Below are 18,794 nucleotides of genomic sequence, written 5' to 3'. Positions count from 1 at the left end.
GCATTTTTTTCTGGATTTTTGGGTGCTGTTTCCAACTAGAATACCTCCATACCTGTACCTAGCAGCAGCATTCTCCACATTCAGAACGGAAACAAAAGCAAACTGTAGCAAATTGAGTGAATTTAAACAATCACAATTCAGGCTATTTTCTGCTGTAACTGAACAACAGTATCTACCTGCTACAGCGCATAATGTTCCCAGCTTTTATTCCTGGTCTCTCACCTCGCCCGGGACGAGTCCTGGCCTCTGGCGGACACGTTCTATTTAAAGATGTGCAAACGCGGGAGCCGCTGAGGACTTTGGACGTCCTTTGCTCGGCCCGTGTTTGGGCGTTGTGGTCTGCGCACGATGGGAGATACACGGCGGCGTGTTTGTTCGCCATTAATCTACCTCACCTGATGTTTTCATGTCGTTAAATGCCATTGTTGCAAGCTGCTAACAGCCAAAAAGCTGCTTTCGTATTAAACATATTCCACCTGGACAGTGGTATATACAGTACGTACACCTCAAATCTGAAAATATGAGTATGGCTTATTGTGTCCCATTGGAAGATTCGGAAGCATATATTTAGGCTACATGTAGATGTACTTTTATATTGTTTATGAACAAAAATGTAACAAAATGCTCAGCTATACACTAAAATTTGTACAGATTTCAAATTGAATTTGTTGACCATAATAGAGGGGAAGAAATATTTTCAATTGCATTTACTTTAAATGTTAATTATCTTTGTTCATTTTCTACTAATAATTGTTCAGGTTTGGAAAAAAACACTTTTTTAAAAATGTAATTGAATTAATAAATTTTAGCAATACATAAATATATACACGATTTAAATTAATTTAAATCCAAAAAAAATCTGCTTTTTGACTAATAATTTTGTGCAGATTTAATGTTTGGAAATAAAAAAATTTTTATAACATTATTTTAAATTCTATCTATATTGAATTACTGTATATGTATTTTTATATATTTCTCAGTTCTCCCCTAATAATTTTGTTCAGATGTGACTTTGCAAAATGTCCTTTATTTACTTACGTTTTATTCAAGTAATGCAATTATTTAAGTAATATATCAAAAAGTAGAACTACAAAATGTTAAGTTTGAAAGATTTTATATTTAAATAAAGTACTTATAAAGTACTAATGTGTTTTCTTCTTATCTAACTTTCATCACCTAATCAAAACTTCATTCATCAAATTCTAAAAATTCAAACTTATTTAAGTCATTCAATGATAACCAAAAATGTGCATATGATTCATTTGCTTCATCAATGACGACGAATCGCCATCTACCTTGCACAAAAGTAGCGCTGCCTTTCTCAGCAAAAATGGCCTTGTATTTTTATTTTTTTAATATTGAATCGCAATTTCACAGTATGCGACAGCACTAGTTATTCCGCAGCATCCATATGTTTACTATGATAAAACGATTAGCAACATGTTTGTTTTTAATTGAAAAGCCATGGTAGATAATGACTAATACTGTTAGGCAAGGTGGCTCCAACATGTAATCACGCGGCTTGGACGGCTGCCATGCTAACAGCATTGGCAAGCAGCATGGCTCTTTATTTTCCTCGGTGTCCTTCTCTTATTTAATACACGGCTGCACTGGATGCAGTGCGTTTAAGTTTCGGTAGCATCGGGCCAGTTTGTTCCGATGTTTGGATTTTCACCTTTTCTCCGGGGTAACAAATAACTCTTGGTTTCTCCGCAGGGACGTACGTGACGCAGGTGACGGCCACCGACGCGGACGACCCGACGTACGGGAACAGCGCCAGAGTGGTTTACAGCATCCTGCACGGACAGCCCTACTTCTCCGTGGACCCCAAAACTGGTAACAATTCTCGGCGACGTCCTCTGCAGTTGCGGTGATTCTCAAAGTGCGGCATGCGGAAGAATCACTTGATTAAATGTTCAAACTGTGTGTAATGTTGCAGCATCTTAAACTTTATTTCAATCTGACACAGTACATTTGTTAAGTACAGTTCAGTAGTATTAGAGTACATTTGCTGTTTGTTTTCATATTTGGAATGTAGCATTTTTATTTACTAACTATTATGAGCAATACGTTTTAACTAAGTCATCATTTCATCTGGCAAATCTCTGTATGTCGGGGCGGAGCTAAATTTAGCAGGGGTTGGTAACGGAAATTATGGCAGGGCTTCGCTGCATGGGTTTGGGTTAGGGTTCGGGTTAGTTTCTCTGCTGAATGGCTTTTCAAAATCTCGAGCATTTGTAAACCATTTGCTCCCCCATCCATGTTAATAATTGCCTACATTAATAGTTTAAACCTTCGATAGAGTACATCACAAATTACGATGAAAACATTTCAATATCATTTCAAACTCATCCATAACATTACCCTTAAACATAGCACATGCAATATTTTACGTTAACCATTCTCCCACTTGCTAAGGCAAAAAAAAAAAAAAAAAAAGACGGTGCATTTACTTGACGTGTGACGTTTAACGCGACTTAAAATGACCTACTTTTTCAGTGTTACTGCTTATTATGCTACGCTAAAATATCATTTCCAAGAACTTCTTTCAAGCATTGTACATCTGGCACTTATCTGCTACATTGGCAATGTGTTATTCCCACAGAGTCATTTTCTGTGAGGCACATATCAACATATTAGCGAGCCGGCAGCATCCAGATGTTTCCGTTCAACATCTCATCACTTCGCCGGTTTGTTGCTGACTAACTAACAACTGTTTACGGCCGCCGCTTGGAAATGACCAAACACAATTATGCCAAAACATTAACGCTGTTATTTATTTTTGTTGTTTATGCCCGCGCGCTGCTGGAGTCAATGCAGCAGAACAGCGGGCGAGCGAACTCAGTTTTTCATGCTGAACTTCAAGAAGATGTGGTTTGGACTTTTTTTCTTCCACTATTTGTAATAATAACCAGGTGTTTCAAAATGTTTCTGGCATTCTCACATCAAAAGAATTACAGCAGATTTACCATTAACATTATCCGAGAAGGGTTGGGGCGTTGCGACTATGCGAGCGGCTCCTTGTTCTCAAACATGGTCTTAAGAGAAAGACGAGAAGGCAAATAAAGCAGAGAAAGTCACTAATGAACACGCGAAGGCGGCGCTCCATCAACAAGTCGCCCAATTAGTGCACGGATCCTCGCATGTGGCGCATGCAGCAGACACGTGGCCAAATACAAATATCAACAACTGCACAGAACATTCGAGGACACTGACCACGTTTCTGTGCTAACACTGCAGCACTGCTCAATTTTTTTTTTTTTTAAACAACTATTCTGCATTTTGAAAAAACTTGACTTTTGAAAATCCGACAGCAGATAGGAGAGCAATATAAAACTGGGTAAAAACTTCATAAGAGATGCTACTGGGCCTGGGAACCCCTTGCACTTTGTTTTTGTTTGAACTTAAAACAATGATACGTGAAAGATTTCAGTTATATTGAAATTTGGAAAAGTCTAGGGATATATTTACAGTTTTTATTGAACTTTATAAGATGCTGCTGAGCCTGGGAGCTCTCTGCACTTTTTGTTAGAATTCTAAAACTTAGATGTCTATTGAATAAGATTATTAAAAAAAATATACTAACACGTTGCAAATTTAAAAATAAAGATGCGTTTAAAAGCTATAAAACAAATGTAACTGTTGGAGTTTGTATTATTCGAAATGAAATTTATTTTTAAATATTTTCCCTTTTACTTCAAATGAATATCGCCTCCAGGTATCGGTTATCGACCTCCTTGACTACTAATAATCGGTATCGGCCATGAAAAAATAAAAATGAAAATTTTATCGGTCTCTCTGTATTGCGAACAGTCACTTGAAAATGCCTGATTTTCACCCAGCCAAGCTTCCAAGTCGTGGATGGCGAAAAAGTGTGGGCCCAGTTATGTAAATTAACCCAATCTTGACATCGCAATTCAGCAAATCTCACGAGGCATCGCTCTCAGACACATTTTCTGAAAAAAAGCAGATAAAAGATTTACTCTTGCTGTTTAATTTCACACTTGATGGGCGTGCAGGTACTTCAGACACACTACTTTTTGCATAGCAGCTATTAAAAACTCACATTTCCACATTATGTCCCCTTTAAAAGACACTTACACGACAGCGGCACAAGCGGGACACTTCTCAGCATATTAAAATCGCTTCACGCATATCACAAAGGCGACACGGACGGAAGTCGGTGTTGCCGCTCGCCGCGGAGAGACGTGAGCGGCGCGCGCTGGCAAAGAGGCGGCAACTACAAACACAAATCATGCTGCGAGAGGAAATGTTTTCCCGGCTGGGCGTCCGTCTATATGTGCAAACACACGTCAACAAATGAACAATCAACACGCGGGAGGTGTGACATTATCGTCACAACTAAACATACACTTTGAAAAGAAAATCATCATTGTGGGTTATTCACTCAAAAGGTGCACGCTGCAAATACAAGGCTTTAAAAGAAAGTGTGTAATGTACTACAAAAGAAGAAGGAATACACTGGTCAAACATTCCTCTTCATATTGGAGATTTTGCTCAATTTAATGTTTCTCATTGAATTACTTCTTGTTTTTGTTTTGTTTTTGCAGTGTAGTGACCATTTTGTCGAATCTTTGTTCAAAGACCTGTGTTGCAAAAACTGGGCTCAAACAACAAGAACTAAAAGTAATGACGGAAGAAATATATTACTTAATTTAAAGCAAATTAGTGGATTCATACAACTCACACCAATAGAATTATGGCAGTATTTTCAGCTAAACTGATTGATTACCAGTAATAAAATCTCAATAGCAAGTTGTATTAGCTTCTGATTTTTAAGCAAAACAGTGCTTGAAGCAAGTGCAAAAACTGCCTGGCTACCAAACAACAAGCGGTTGTTGTTGTTGTTGTTGTTTTTTCCAAATTTGATCTTGGTTAGCTTTGAGTTTTTGCCACCGTCCATAAAGGCGCAGCGCAAACACTGCGTAATCTTCAACGAATCATTGCAAGTCTTCGCCACAGGTCGCTGTCTGAATGTCAAGTTTGTCAGGTGACCTCTATTCCCGTTCCTCGGGTAAAGATGCATTTTAAAATGTAAACAAAAATTGCGCTCGGCAGAGCCGCGTACTTGGCTGGCTTTCATATATTTACACGCTGTTCCTTGAAATGCCAAAGTGGCCGTGCTGACATTTGCGCTTGTCGCCCGCTTGTGCTCCGCCGCAGGCGTGATCAAGACGGCCTTGCCCAACATGGACCGGGAGGTGAAGGAGCAGTACCAGGTGCTCATCCAGGCCAAGGACATGGGGGGCCAGCTGGGGGGGCTCGCCGGGACCACCGTCGTCAACATCACCCTCAGCGACGTCAACGACAACCCGCCCAGGTTCTCCAAAAGTGGGTGTGGCCTGTTTTAATGCTTGAATGTGATCGGGAACTCTCATTTTAACATGAGTTTCATTGAAAATGACGATTTCCAGTTCAAACCGGCTTTGACCGGAAGCAAACTAAACTCCCCTCAAACCGAATTAAAAGCAATAGTTTCACTTAAAAAGTATTTTCACTTCAAGGTCCACCAGGTCCAACGTGGATCCCGTTGTGCGCAAATGCCTTTATTATAAGTTTGTAAATGTGAATTTTGTGCCCATATGTATATAAACAACTACTTCAGACTGATTTTGTATTTCGGACGGAAACATAGAAAGGAAACACCCAAGTCAGCAAGGACAGAAGGAAGAAATGAAGGAAGCAAAGGAGGAGGACAAGGTAGGTCAGAAGGGAAAGAGGAAATTAGAAAGGAATCAGTGATGGAAAGAAGAGGGAAATGGGAGCAGCACGATGATGGAGTGGGTATCATGACTGCCTCACAATTCAAGATTCAGGTTCGAATCCGTGCTTGGGTCGCAAGTAAGAAAGAAACGAAGGAAAATGAATGACGAGAAGGTTGGTCAGAAGGGAAGAAATGAATTTAGGAGGAAGCAAAAGGAAGTAAAAAAAATAAATGTTTTTTTGTAAATGAATTATAATTTGACGTTGCGTTAATGTACACTTTTGACTCATGCAAATCGGACCTGTGGATTCAAATCAGTTTGAACGCATTTCCCAATTGTGACACTTGACAATTGCGTCATTTGAAGCATGCAGTTTTGATGGAGCACTCTTGTCCTCACTCAAAACGCTGACGTAACTGACTGACTTGGCTGTGTCCTCCCGCTTTGGGAATCAAAAGACACTCCGTCAATCAATCAATCATCACCATGAGTCGTCTTCTTCATTCGCGCGATTTGCTTGCGTGGCAACGATTCTACGTCGGATGCCCTCCCTGATGTAACACTCTCGTTTAAGGGGAGTAATCTCGAGAGCACGACACGACAAAATCAATCAATCCAGTGGCGGAGAAAAACCCTCAGCTGTTGTTGAGAATACAAAGTTGAGACTTTGACTTTTTGGTTCCTTTGCCAAACTTTCTTGGACCGCTTGGCAAACCTTCTGTGAAGGCACCAAGCACATTTGCTGGGCTAAAAAAAGGGTTGAACACTGCTTCCACAACAAAACAATTTGTAATTTATTTTCCATAAGGAAAATAGCACTTTGTAATATTGTACATCCAGTAAGAACAAATATAAATGTTTTTTTTGCACACATTGTTTGCTTTGGACATTGTGCTACTCCTCCTGGTGTGCACGTCTTGGCCCCCTGGGGGCAGTAGTATAAAGACATGGCTACAGGTACGCAGTAACTTTCTGTTTAATTCACAGAGGATAAAGAAAATCTCCCTGTGAGTTTTGATAGACTATCTGTCTATGTGTTGTTGCGCGACTGTTTGGGTTCAAATATCTGTTGCTTAAATGATTATAAACACAGAGACACCTGTGCTATTCGTCAGCCCGTCTATAGCGTTTCCCGTTATGTGTTAGCATTAAGCTAGTGGTATGGTGAAAGACACAATGTGTAATTTTCTTTGTTTTTACGTTTAGTTTGACAGTAAACTTCACTTGCGAGTGGCAACAAACAGCTCGAAGCCTCTTTTTTGAGGAATTGGTGACAATACGCCAAACTGATGCTTCTTCATTTGCGTTCACTGCCACCTATACTGGGCTTGTATCTCAAATGTTTGCTTGCAAGTCAAAGCAAAAAAAATAAAAATAAAAATCGGGTGGCAGCGGTTGCTTGTATCACAAATATTAGGTGGACATCTTTAATTAATTGGTCCTTAAACTGTCACTACGCTGTGATATTTAATTTATATCTAGTCAAAATTCATTCAAATAACTTGTTTTGGACAATTTTCACTTGTTTCAAGCACATTTTTACTTGAAATAAGTAAAGGTGATCAGTCTTATTTTAAATGCAATCAGATTAGTTTTGAGATTTTTAACTTCAAATTAGTCTAATATACTTGGTAAGATTTTGCGTGTTTGCAGTGCAGCTGCAACCCGCCGACACACACAAGACCCTTTGGGATTCGCCGCGCCGTCCAAACCTCAAAATCGATCAACGGACACAAGCCAGATGGTCAGAAAACGTATCAAGTTCGGCATTATCAGAAGTTTCCGCCACAGGAGCGATATACATAATCGCACAGTTTGTCACGACGACAAGCAAAAGTTTGACTTATTTTCTTTTCGACAAGCTCCTGTAGACAAAGCTTGTCGGCTCGCCGTTGTTTTTGCTCCAGGAGCATCCTTCCATATTTAGATTTAGGTTTTAGCACGATGCACTCAGGGGGCTGACTCACTGCATTTCAGCAAAACGCTGTAACTTGACCAATTTTCCATTTTATAGCCAGTTAAACCCCATGAATTTGCCTCTCTCAATCAGCAGGTGAAAGCGGTGGGGGGGGGGGAAAAAAAAATCAATTTCTATAAAGTCACTGATGTGTGAGTTTTGTGCTTTGGCTACGTACAAAGCAGCAGTGAGCAGATGACAGCCAAGCGCAAACCTCTGCAGTGAGCCAGACTCCTCGTCGAGCGCCGCGGAATGTAAATAGAGCTGAGCTGTGGAAAGCAAAAGTTGATATTTCCATAATTCTGTCACAGCACAAAGGTTCGGGCCACGTGTGGATGCTCCCGTACGCCGCTGAAGATGTTTAAAAGTCCTCACAAGACCTGATGACATGGGGAGAGAGTTTTACTTTAGGCTTGGAATCACCGCTCATTTGAGGCAAACAAGCCAAAATCCATAGCAACAAATGTGTTTCTACGTACATCCACAAAGCAAATGTCCCCAAAACTGTGAAAATAAACACAACACCTTCAGAGTTCTTCATTATTTGTCCAGCATATAAGAGCCAGATTCATGCAGCAGCTGTATCTCCCTCCTCGGTGCGTCCCGAGGAATGACAAATGATGCATGAAATTTGTATATGCTTGTATGCGAGTGCTTGTGATAGCGTCCAGCGGCGGCTTGTTCAGGTATCGCATAAAACACAAGCTTGTCTTCCTCCAAGTAAAAAAATAAAATAAAATAATAATAATAATAATAATAATAATTGTATTCACAGTTAGCGTTTGGATAAGGCCTATCAAGAAAGGTTCGATTTTCAAAGTTGGGTTTCAAGCCACGGTTACGGTTTTAAAGTGTCAAGCTAGAGTCAGGGTTCAAATGTATTGTAGATTTCAAGCCATGTTTAGGGTTTCAAATTAGGATTTCAAGGCAGGGTCAAGGTTTGAATTCACTGATAGGGTTTCAAAGTATGGCTAGGGTTTGAAATTTCAGTTTCAAGCCTTGGTGAGGGTTCCAAATTAGGGTTTAAAGGCAGAGTTAGGGGTTTGAAATGAGGGTTTTTTTTAATTTGTGCGAGGGTTTCTCACAAAGATTAGGATTTCAAGGCACTTTGATGGTTTCAAACTACGTTTAGGGTTTCAAATTAAAGTTTCAAGGCAGGGTTAGGTCTTGGTAAGGGTTTCCAATTTGGTTTTAAAGGCAGTGTTAGGGTTTCAAATTAGGGTTTCAAGTCTGTGGTTTCAAAGTTTCAAGTTAGGATCTTAATGCAGGGTCAGGTTCAAGATCCATAATATACTCAGAATTCTAAATGAGGATTTCAAGCCTTGGTTAGGGTTTGAGATGAGGGTTTTAGGTCAGTGTTATGCTTTCAAACTGTGGTTGAGGTTTCAAATTAGTGTTTCAAAGCCAGGATTAAGATTTACAATGTTTCTTATGACTGATATTGCTGGATAAAGGCTGTAGTGTGCAACCATTTTCTCAAAATGTATTCACAAAAAATAATAATAACAATAATAATCCACCCCTTAAAGGTATGCTTTTTATTGCATTGGTCTTCGTACAAAAATAAATTAAAAGATCCTGACATAATTTGAATCATGCAAGAAGATTTTTCTTTTCGACATGCAGAAATCAATTTGTCTGTTTGTGTAGGATCCCTCAGGAGGCAGAGGCTTGCAGACGTTTCATATTTGATGCTCTGAACGCTACAGGATGACGTGCCCGCCGCGTATTTAGAAGATCCTATTAAATATCTGCGCTCGCTTAATTTGTTTGCAGGTTTTTTCCACTTGCGCGTTCCCGAGTCCTCGGCGGTGGGCTCGGCCGTGGGCAGGATCAAGGCCCACGACTTGGACGTGGGCAAGAACGCCGAAGTGGAGTACACCATCGTGCCGGGCGACGGGGGCGCCATGTTTGACATCACCACCAATGACCACAACCAAGACGGGATAATCGTCCTCAAACGGGTGAGCGCTCCGCCGGCAAAAATGCTTTTGTTGTCATGGAGAGCGGAATTGAACTTCAGCTGCCTTTCAATCGCCTCAGCGGGCTCATTGCTTTTTGTGCCGCGGGCTCTCGAAAGCATCCAAAAGGTCCAATTTCCCAATTTTTGACATGGAATTTTCACCAGCGGAGGTTCTATGTAGACGGAATGCCGGGCCTCCGACCGCTTGGGGAGACTATCCACCAGTAAAAGTCTCTTGCGCTCGATGTACTCTTTCCAAAACAGAAGTATTAGAAACCACGCAGTAAACACAAATCATGTGTGATTCATCAAAAGAAAATGGCAAGCAGATGTGTCAGTTTAGAAAGGCAATTAGGATTTCAAACAAGGCTTAGAGTTCAAATTTAAGGTTCCAAGACATTGATAGATGGATAGATCACTCATCAGCCAGGAAATTTAACTTTTTTTATATGCTGTATGTAAACGGTGAGAGCATCGAATTAGGCTTTCAAGTCAGAGTTGGGGTTTTAAAGACAGGTTTCAAGACAAGGATAAGGTTTTTTAACAAGGGTTAGGGTTTCAACATAGGTTTTCAAATTGTTAAAGTTTCTAACAAAGGTTACAGTTACAAACCAGGGGTTCAAATTAAGGTTTTAAATTATGGGTTCAAGCCAGGGCAATGGTTTCAAACAAGGTTTGGACCATGGGATTAGGGCTTCAAGACAATGTTAGGGTTTAAATTTAGAGTTTAAAGCCTGGGTCAGGTTTTAAAAATTATGGTTTCAAGTCAGGCTGGGGGTTGGAATGTACAGTTGGTGTTGAAGTCAATGTTAAGTTTTCAAGCAAGGAGCCTAAACTGGCATTTCAAACAATGCAATTAGGGTTTCAACCCAAAGTTCAGGTTTGAAATTAGGGTTTGGGTTTCAAGTAAAAAATAGGGTTTCAAATTCAGGTTTAAAAACTGGAGTAACCCACGCAGGCAAACTCCACACACCCAAGATTTGAACCCTCAACCTCAGAAGTGCTACAGCTGCTACCACACTGCTCCCCAAGTAAAACAAAAAACAAACAAACAAACAAATGTTACAAATATTATTTTAGTGGTACAAAAACGCCCTAAGGCGAACGCATACTACTTGTGTGGAAGATAGTGAGGCCGGGAGATGAAATACAGAAGATGTTACTAATATATTATACATGGTGGAGCGGACTTTGTAGAAGAAACCAAACGCCGGGCAGCGGGGCACCCCACCAAGGGCCCTCCATGACCCTTGAACCTTCATTAGAGACTCAGCGTGTCGGCGTCCCGGCTGCCCCCGATGCCAGCGAGCGCACGCCGTGGAGGAGCTCATCTCGTGGGCCATATGTTCTGCTCGCTAAATTGATTAAGACTCCCAGAGGTCGGCTTTGATCCGTACCGCATTTTATTTCCGACGCGAACCTACGGCATCGGTAGGGACACCATTTCGCTCGGCCAACTTTGTACCAAAGTGGCGTCGACGTTAGCGGAATTAATTACGTCGGGATAAAGCCTTCAAGGTCTATCATCTCTTGTTTGAACAAAGGAAGACGTTACGGGCGCGCACTAAAATTAGGGAGCGAAATGGAGCAGCCACTCGGAATATATTAAACACGATAAGACATGCGAGTTATTAACTTTGGCCTATATGCTTCAAAAAATATGGGGGCTTAAAATACGCTAACCTATGTCCATTGTATGACAGAATAAATGATTTCCCATTTAACTATGAGGAATGACTTGACAAACGGCGTTTCTTCAACAATTAATCATCTTAAAGGTAGAACATGATACATGAACAAATCATCAGAATTTGATGCCCACATTACAGTAGGCAAAAAAAAGCTGTGAATAGTTAGTATCACCCATCTGTCTGAGATTTTGACTTCCGATTGGGGCACATTTGGCCAAATTCCAGAGTAGAAGTTGGGCGAAGTACGAGCCCCGGAATTTACCCACAGTGGCTGCTTCAAAGCAAAACATCTGATTTGCTGTTCAATTTAAGTGATGGTCCTTGAGACTCTATCGTACGTCAGATAGATAAGTCCACCCGAGTTTGTGTTCATTTTATTTTTATTTATTTTAAAAACTTTCAGAAAATCCTTAAGCTGATCATCAAACTTTGAAGCCATTAACCCACAATAGCGAAAATCTTTGCAGTTTGCCAACATCTATCCGTCTGGTACACCTACTTCCGATTGTTGCTCATCTGGCCGAATTCCCGAGTAGGACTTGGTCAAAGTCTGGAATTCCAGAGTCCGAAATGAAATAAAATGGTTAAGCTGTTGTCCGAGCGCTAATTTCCATTCGCGTCCCGATTTCTCGTGGACAACCGACTTCTGTGCATGAGTCACTTTTAGACATGTCCACCCAATTTGATTTTTTTTCCATGGGTCTGAGTGACTTTTGGAGAGTCTACTTTGGGACCTCTAAAATATAGACATTCTCAACAGTATACCCACATTTACAAACATTTTAATTAAAACTCTGAGCCAAAACACAAAAGTATGGCCTTTACGCATTGGAACCTCATGTGATATATTCACTGATGTGATTTGGGGACCCCTAGTGACCGTAAAACGCATTAGAGTATGTCTCCCATTGAACGATATTCCCTGAATTGTGAGAATTGGCGTCTCGTTGGAGATGCGCGCCATCCATCATGTCCAAATTCACTCAAGTCAAATAACGCCACGCTGCTTCCCACAGCCTTCACCGCGCCGTCTTATTTCTCTCTGGACGCGGGGTTGCGAACGCTGGTACATTTATGAGCGCCACTTTGTTGTAAGGAATACACAAAGATCCTTTTTTAAAATTATTTATTTATTAAATAACCTCCATGGGACATGATCGCATATTGTATGACCAGAACTTTAGACACGCACAACTTTAATGACTAAAGTGCATTGTTTCAATTTACAAGGAGTCCTATTGACAACTTAATCTGACAAAACCAGCCTATATATTAAGGGCCATACAGTAATCTTCAATTTGCGTTTCCCATTTTATTCATGCAGATTTGTTATTGCCCATCCATATTAGGACTGTTTATTCCTGTTGGAGGTCTGCGCTCCCTTGAGCGCCATTCTTTGTTGAACAATATGCTTGTGAATGTCCTCGTAGATGTTTTGCCCTGCCCTGCAGCCAGGATATTGGAATCAGTTCACAGTTTATGATGCAGTGTTGTTGTATAATCATAATATCAGTATCATTAGCCTGTGTTGCTAGTGTTGTGTGTTCACCGCTGAGCAACACAATTGATTTGCAAAGCTCACATCTGGTGAAGGTCGGGCGAAACGCCGTCGAGCCGTCAGACAAAATAAATGCGGGGCTTCGCTGCGGCCCACACACAGAGTCGCCCACGTACTGTAAGTGCGTGTATGTGTGTGTGTTTTACACAAGTGCTTCTGTTCTCCCTCCCACTCACGCAGAGACGCTCGCTCTGCACCTGTGATGATGTGACACTCACCGCCTAAACCTGCTCACTTACAATGGCCCCTCCCCGCCTGGGCACACCGACCGCGCACCCCTCTCGGCAGTCCAAATTCAATTTGTTGGTGCTCGCGATGAGCTTGAATGGAAATGAAAGCCCTAAAAGTGTCACAGTCCTCACGCGTAATAGCACCACTGCTAAACCTGCCTTTGTCGTGCAGGGAAAGAGAACATTTTTTGGAACATGTTAATGCACTCCAATGAAGAGGCTCCCCACTGTTGCTTGAAACTCCTGGGGGGGAAAAAAAGCTTTAATTTTCAATAAGGACCTGCTTGAAATGAAAACTCAGAGTGAATAGTCACTTGTTGAATGGATGAATAAAATGGATGATTATAAACCTGCAGATGAACACAGGACTATAAAAGATGTTCACTTCCTTATCGTTAAATCAGTAAATCAGTTCATCTACGCTTACGGTGGTCACTGTTACCTTTTATCAGTGATTCTCAAAATGTGGTACACGGGCTCCCACTAGTGGTAAGCCGAAGAATCACTGAATTGAATGTTCAAAATGTGCATACTGTTGTAGTGGACAACTTTTTTTTTTTTTCTCTTTAATTTTTTAAAATCTAGAGCAGTGCAGTTCAGTTCAGTTGTATTGAACTTTCTGTTTTACTTGGTTTTCAAACATTTAGATATTTTTTTAACTCTTATGTGCAATAATTGGTGTCACGGAAACTATGTTGAAGTGATACATCTCAACTAACTAATCATTGTATGTCGGGGAGGAGCTAAGATTTGTTAAGATACAATTTTTGCTTTTATGCGCAATATATTTGAATTGAATCATTAAGTACAGTTTTATTGTCATATAACAGGGCAATGTTAATGTTCAAATTGTGCATCATGTTACACAGGTTTTTTTTAGGTGGTCCTTTGAGTAAAAAGCTTGAGATCCACTGCTCTAGAAGAACACAGCGGTATTACAAGATGAACATTTTTTTTCACTTTCAATTGTGTAATTTATGTAAATCACTACAGTGAAATGTTTAACATTCTAATAGGAGTACATTTCACCTGATTGCAAAAGTCAAATGTACTTGCATGCCTTTCACAATATTTCTGATGTAAGAAAGTCAAATGTTCTTGGCATTGAGCAGAATGCCGTCTGACTATTTTTAGCACCAAAGGTGCACTCGATCCTTTTTGATCCCCACCAAAATATTCACACAGTCAGTAATTGATAGTCATTGTGTGCACTCTTTGCCCGCGTGCATTTGTGTGTGTGTGTGTCTGTGCTCTGTGATGTTATTGTTGTTTGGAAGCCTCAAAAGTCTACAGCTAAGGCAATTTTAACAAGGGAAGTGGGGACAATGCATCATTGGTGTCCGCCCCCTGCCGTGTCAATGACAAACCCAAAACAGCAGGAGGAAGATGACACGACAGTGAGCGAGAGACTGACTGACTGACTATGAGACTCTGCAGTTTAATTAAGTGCGCGTGACGAGTGACAAAGACAAGGATGAAGGTGTGAGGGAGCTGAAGATAAAGCCTTCATGAGCTACTCGCTGTGTTCTGACCCGCCCACTCCATTGTCTTATTCGGGATTGCTGCAATATCCCCGCAGACCAAATCCTTCTACTGCTCTCCTTTCCTCCCTCGTTTGACTTTCCGAGCATACACAGACTCACGCACACGCAAGGCAGCAGGAGAGCCTCATTGTACACAGCCGAGTTTGGCAGAAGCCAAATTAGAGAGTGAGGAAGGTTGGCTATGATAAGAGGATCAGGCTGAGTAATGGGTTCAAAGGATGATCATCTGTTTCCCAGCCTGGTGAGGAAAAAAAAAAAAAAAAAAAAAGAGAAAAAAAACAGACGTGAAGGGGCCTCGCACATCCCATCTGCTAAACATAAGATTACGTTAGACAATAGGTAAATCCGCCAAAGAATTCCCAGGGAGGCGTGCAGACCGATGACATGCATGCGGCAAAGGACACGCTGACAAACAAGAGCCTCGGGTCGCCTCGCCGAAAATCACTTCCTCTCCGATTAAACGTCGTGTTTGTCCATTTGCTTGTTTATTTACCTTCTCCCGGCAGACAGAGGAAACCAAGCGTTGGGCAAATCTGCTCCTGCCAGCCTCGGGGGGTGAACCTGCATTGTTTGAACACGGCATGTGTGGCATAATATTTGGCTGGCGCACTCTCTCTCTCTGGGAAGATATTTGAATAATACGGGTGCATCCGGAACTGAGTCCCGTGTACAACGTTCACAGTAGAATTTAAGCTCCCACATGCATCATTCCCTGAGAGATAAAGTTATCACTTTATTGTAGTTCCAATGCTACTGGGCTGGAACAGCACTGCAGAGGTGGCAGAAGTCAGTCGACTCTATGCATACTGTGGAATTTCTCTCGTGATGTCAGTGATGTTGGACCTAAATAACGGTGTCCCGGTATGCTCGCTTTCAGGGAAGACATTTGAATAATGTGCAACGTTCACCGTAGACTTTAAGCTTTCTTTAACGGTGTCCCGGTATCCTCGCTTTCTCTTTACCTGACAGTTGTATTGTTATCAGTTTATTGTAGTCCAATGGTTTTGAATTGCAGTTCATTGGTGCCAGAAGTCGGTCGACTCCAAGTAACAGAGTAGAATGTCTGAATCGGCGCATATACTGCTAAGAACTATATTGTAGTCTTGTGAGGTCAGTGATGTTGGACCCGAGAGAGGCAGGCCATCTCGTGGTAGTTCTTCCACACCAAACTTAGCCAAGCGAGCCTTTCGTAAACCTTGTTTTGTGCAATGGAACCTCCCAAAACTGTTTCCACAAAGTTGGGAGATTACAACTGTCCAAAATCAACAATTTAGGACTTTAGTCCAACCTGTGACCGAGTAATTGATTTATTAGCCCTCAGTGTTCTATCCATACAATTCAATAGTGTTTTTGTTGTTGTTTTTTTGGCTTTTTACGGAAGGTGGGAAGGAGCTTTGCTGTTGCTATGGTGATGCTGATGACAGAGCTGTGACTCAGGAACGAGGTGGTTTCTATTTCGGGGGTCCCTCATATGTTTCTCATATGTCAAAACACACGTCACCTGAGTTTTGAGCTAGCCAGTAATTATGTTAGCGTCATTTGTACATTTGCTCTCAAACGACAAATTCCATCTATACATTTTGTATAGAGCTTATCCTGTTCTGAGACCTGTGGAAGCTGGAGTCTAGCCCAGTTGAACACCTGGACTAATCGTCTGTCAATTAAACCCATCTGAGGTGAACCATTACACTACCCACGACAATGTCTCGCCAATGCAAGATGAGTCTCTTCTGTTAAAGCCCAACTAGCAAACATTGTAAGTTATCAAAAGCTTCAAAGCTGTTCAGCTTTCAAATGGAATGAAAGTAAGCCCATTGCTTTGCCAAACCAACAATCTATTGCATTTGCACACAACAAAGCGCTAGTATCGCTCACTAAATGTTTCATTTGTCTAAATGCTTTTTGGATGTCCCAAATCTTAAACTAATAAAAAGAGAAAGTACAACACCAATAAAAATGAGAGGGGTAAACTACCCTTAATCTTTTACGGATCAAACAGGGCCAAATCCTCACTGATGAAAAGCACTATGCGAAGAAGCTATTAAGGCCTTTTAGAGTGGGCCGCTCTCAAATTAGCGCATTAGGTTTGCACGTTTGTTTGTGCAAGGAGACATTTTGGAGATGTCCGGTTTTAGCGGTGAGTCCAACGAGGAACAGTTAGCATGCTTAACACACACGTCGCACTGCTTTGCCCTGAGCATTGTGGAGCTGAACTTGGACTTTTTCCCGTGGACCCCATGGACTCATGATCCACTGCCTTTACGGGGGAATCATGCAGTTATTTATGAGGCACGAGCAACCGGAAGGAAGCCTCAGGGCAGACTTAAGACTCACTGGAGGGAACCTGTCTTACAGATGGCCTGGGAAGGCCTTGGTATCCCCCTGGTAGACCTGGAGGAGGTGGGTGGGAACAAGGGAGTCTGTGGCTTGGAGGAGTTTATAATGGATGGTTGGATGAACAACTGAATTAGGGCCACTATTCACACATTTTAAGGACAAAACCGCTTGACCCGACTCTTCTAAGCACAGCAGGTTGAATCTCTAAATACACCCTGACAAGACCAAGGTTGGAGGTCCGAGAGGTTGGTACCCTGCGCTCGGGTTTCCGGCTGCTCCTGAAACTTTAGCCTTGCCGGTGAAAATGCTTGTAAAAATCGAACATCATCAACATTCTGCTGGGAGGAAGGAAAACCCTCTGACGTCGGCAAAAATTAACTTTTCTCAGCTTTTTAATTGGGAATGAGGTTATTGGATAAAAACCAGCAAGGTTCCACAGATGAACAGAGAAAAAAACATATTTAAAGCATGAGTTCTTTATTTTTATTTCCTCCGAGTGTACACTTGCACGGACGTGACTATTCCGTGGGTGCGGGCCCGGGGAAAAGACTCAATGTCGGATCACTGCTATTGATCCCGGATGAGCTCCGTTTAAGCTTCTCCAGTCAAAGCAATTGACAGTATTGAGGCAAGAAGCCTTTTCATCCTCCCTGCCATTAATTAAGGATTTAATTTTACTAAAGCCAGCCGGTGAGCGTGGTCCACTTCCTCCATCATAAATGTCATTAGTGGTCGGACTGAGGGAGAAATCATTCCCGAGACAAAGAAAGAAGCTGCCTTTCACTCTAACCGTGAAAAGAAATGATAGCGCCCTGGGAATCGCGGCTGCTGGACTGCTATTAAAACCAATGCGTGACCTCGGCTACCTCGGGGCTCTTGGATCCCATGTGATTCAAAATCAGTAGGCGTTTAACACGGAAGAATATCCCTGACAGTATGAAGAATTTTGGCATGTTTAAGGGCTGAGAGGTGAAAACTAAACTCCATGGATATGATAAGGGAATCTAATCCATTTGTGCAAGTATAGTGTACATTAAAAATCAATAGTGGCCAAACAGAAAAATATCTCTGGAAAACATAATGAGGTCAAAACCTAATACGGGAGTGTGAAAAGTAGCCTGCCCAGATCTAGGCTGTTTTGTACAAGAACTTTCAAAATCAATTTCTTTATTGCCAGTCCCAGTTTCCTGACAAACTACACATCAAAACATTGTGTTTAGAACAACCACATAGCTTTGCCTCTGGAAAGCTAACAAATGCAAAACGCCATTGACGGGCTAATGAATTGCATCGGTATGGTGGTGTTGTAAGCCTTGAAGCAGTGGATCTTTGAACACATGTAGGCAGATGATACAATAGCCACAGGCAAATATTTTTATCCTCTCTGAAAAACAGCTAATATATATTACTGCTGAGAAGTTTTAATGTCTCCTTTGGATCCATATATATCCAAATGTCTATTATACTTCCCTCAAGTGTCCATGGCGCACACACCCGAAGGAGCACCACAATGTCTATTAAATTGAAGAGAAAATGCAGAAAAAAACATTGAAATTCTTTACATTCTCGTTAACTATGTCATGACTATGGGTTTTTATAAAATATTATAGAGTGCTAAGGTGGCACTGGTTAGACTGGTTAGAGCGTCAGCCTCACAGTTCTGAGGACCCGGGTTCAATCCCCGGCCCCGCCTGTGTGGAGTTTGCATGTTCTCCCCGTGCCTGCGTGGGTTTTCTCCGAGCACTCCGGTTTCCTCCCACATCCCAAAAACATGCATTAATTTGAGAC

The 18,794-nt window shown here is 41.5% G+C and overlaps 1 protein-coding gene across 1 annotated transcript in view; it reads left to right on the top strand.

Annotated features, from left to right (window-relative positions):
* Window positions 1-18,794, top strand: part of LOC133396617 (cadherin-12-like) — a 108,731-nt gene that overhangs the window by 51,358 nt on the left and 38,579 nt on the right. The window contains exons 5-7 of the mRNA XM_061666641.1: window positions 1,717-1,836; window positions 5,185-5,352; window positions 9,460-9,647. Of these exons, the coding sequence (XP_061522625.1) occupies window positions 1,717-1,836; window positions 5,185-5,352; window positions 9,460-9,647 (476 nt within the window). The remainder of the gene's footprint in view (window positions 1-1,716; window positions 1,837-5,184; window positions 5,353-9,459; window positions 9,648-18,794) is intronic.

Source organism: Phycodurus eques, chromosome 21 (genome assembly GCF_024500275.1).
Source record: "Phycodurus eques isolate BA_2022a chromosome 21, UOR_Pequ_1.1, whole genome shotgun sequence".
Classification (NCBI taxonomy): domain Eukaryota; kingdom Metazoa; phylum Chordata; class Actinopteri; order Syngnathiformes; family Syngnathidae; genus Phycodurus; species Phycodurus eques.
This window is presented reverse-complemented; position numbering and strand designations above follow the sequence as displayed.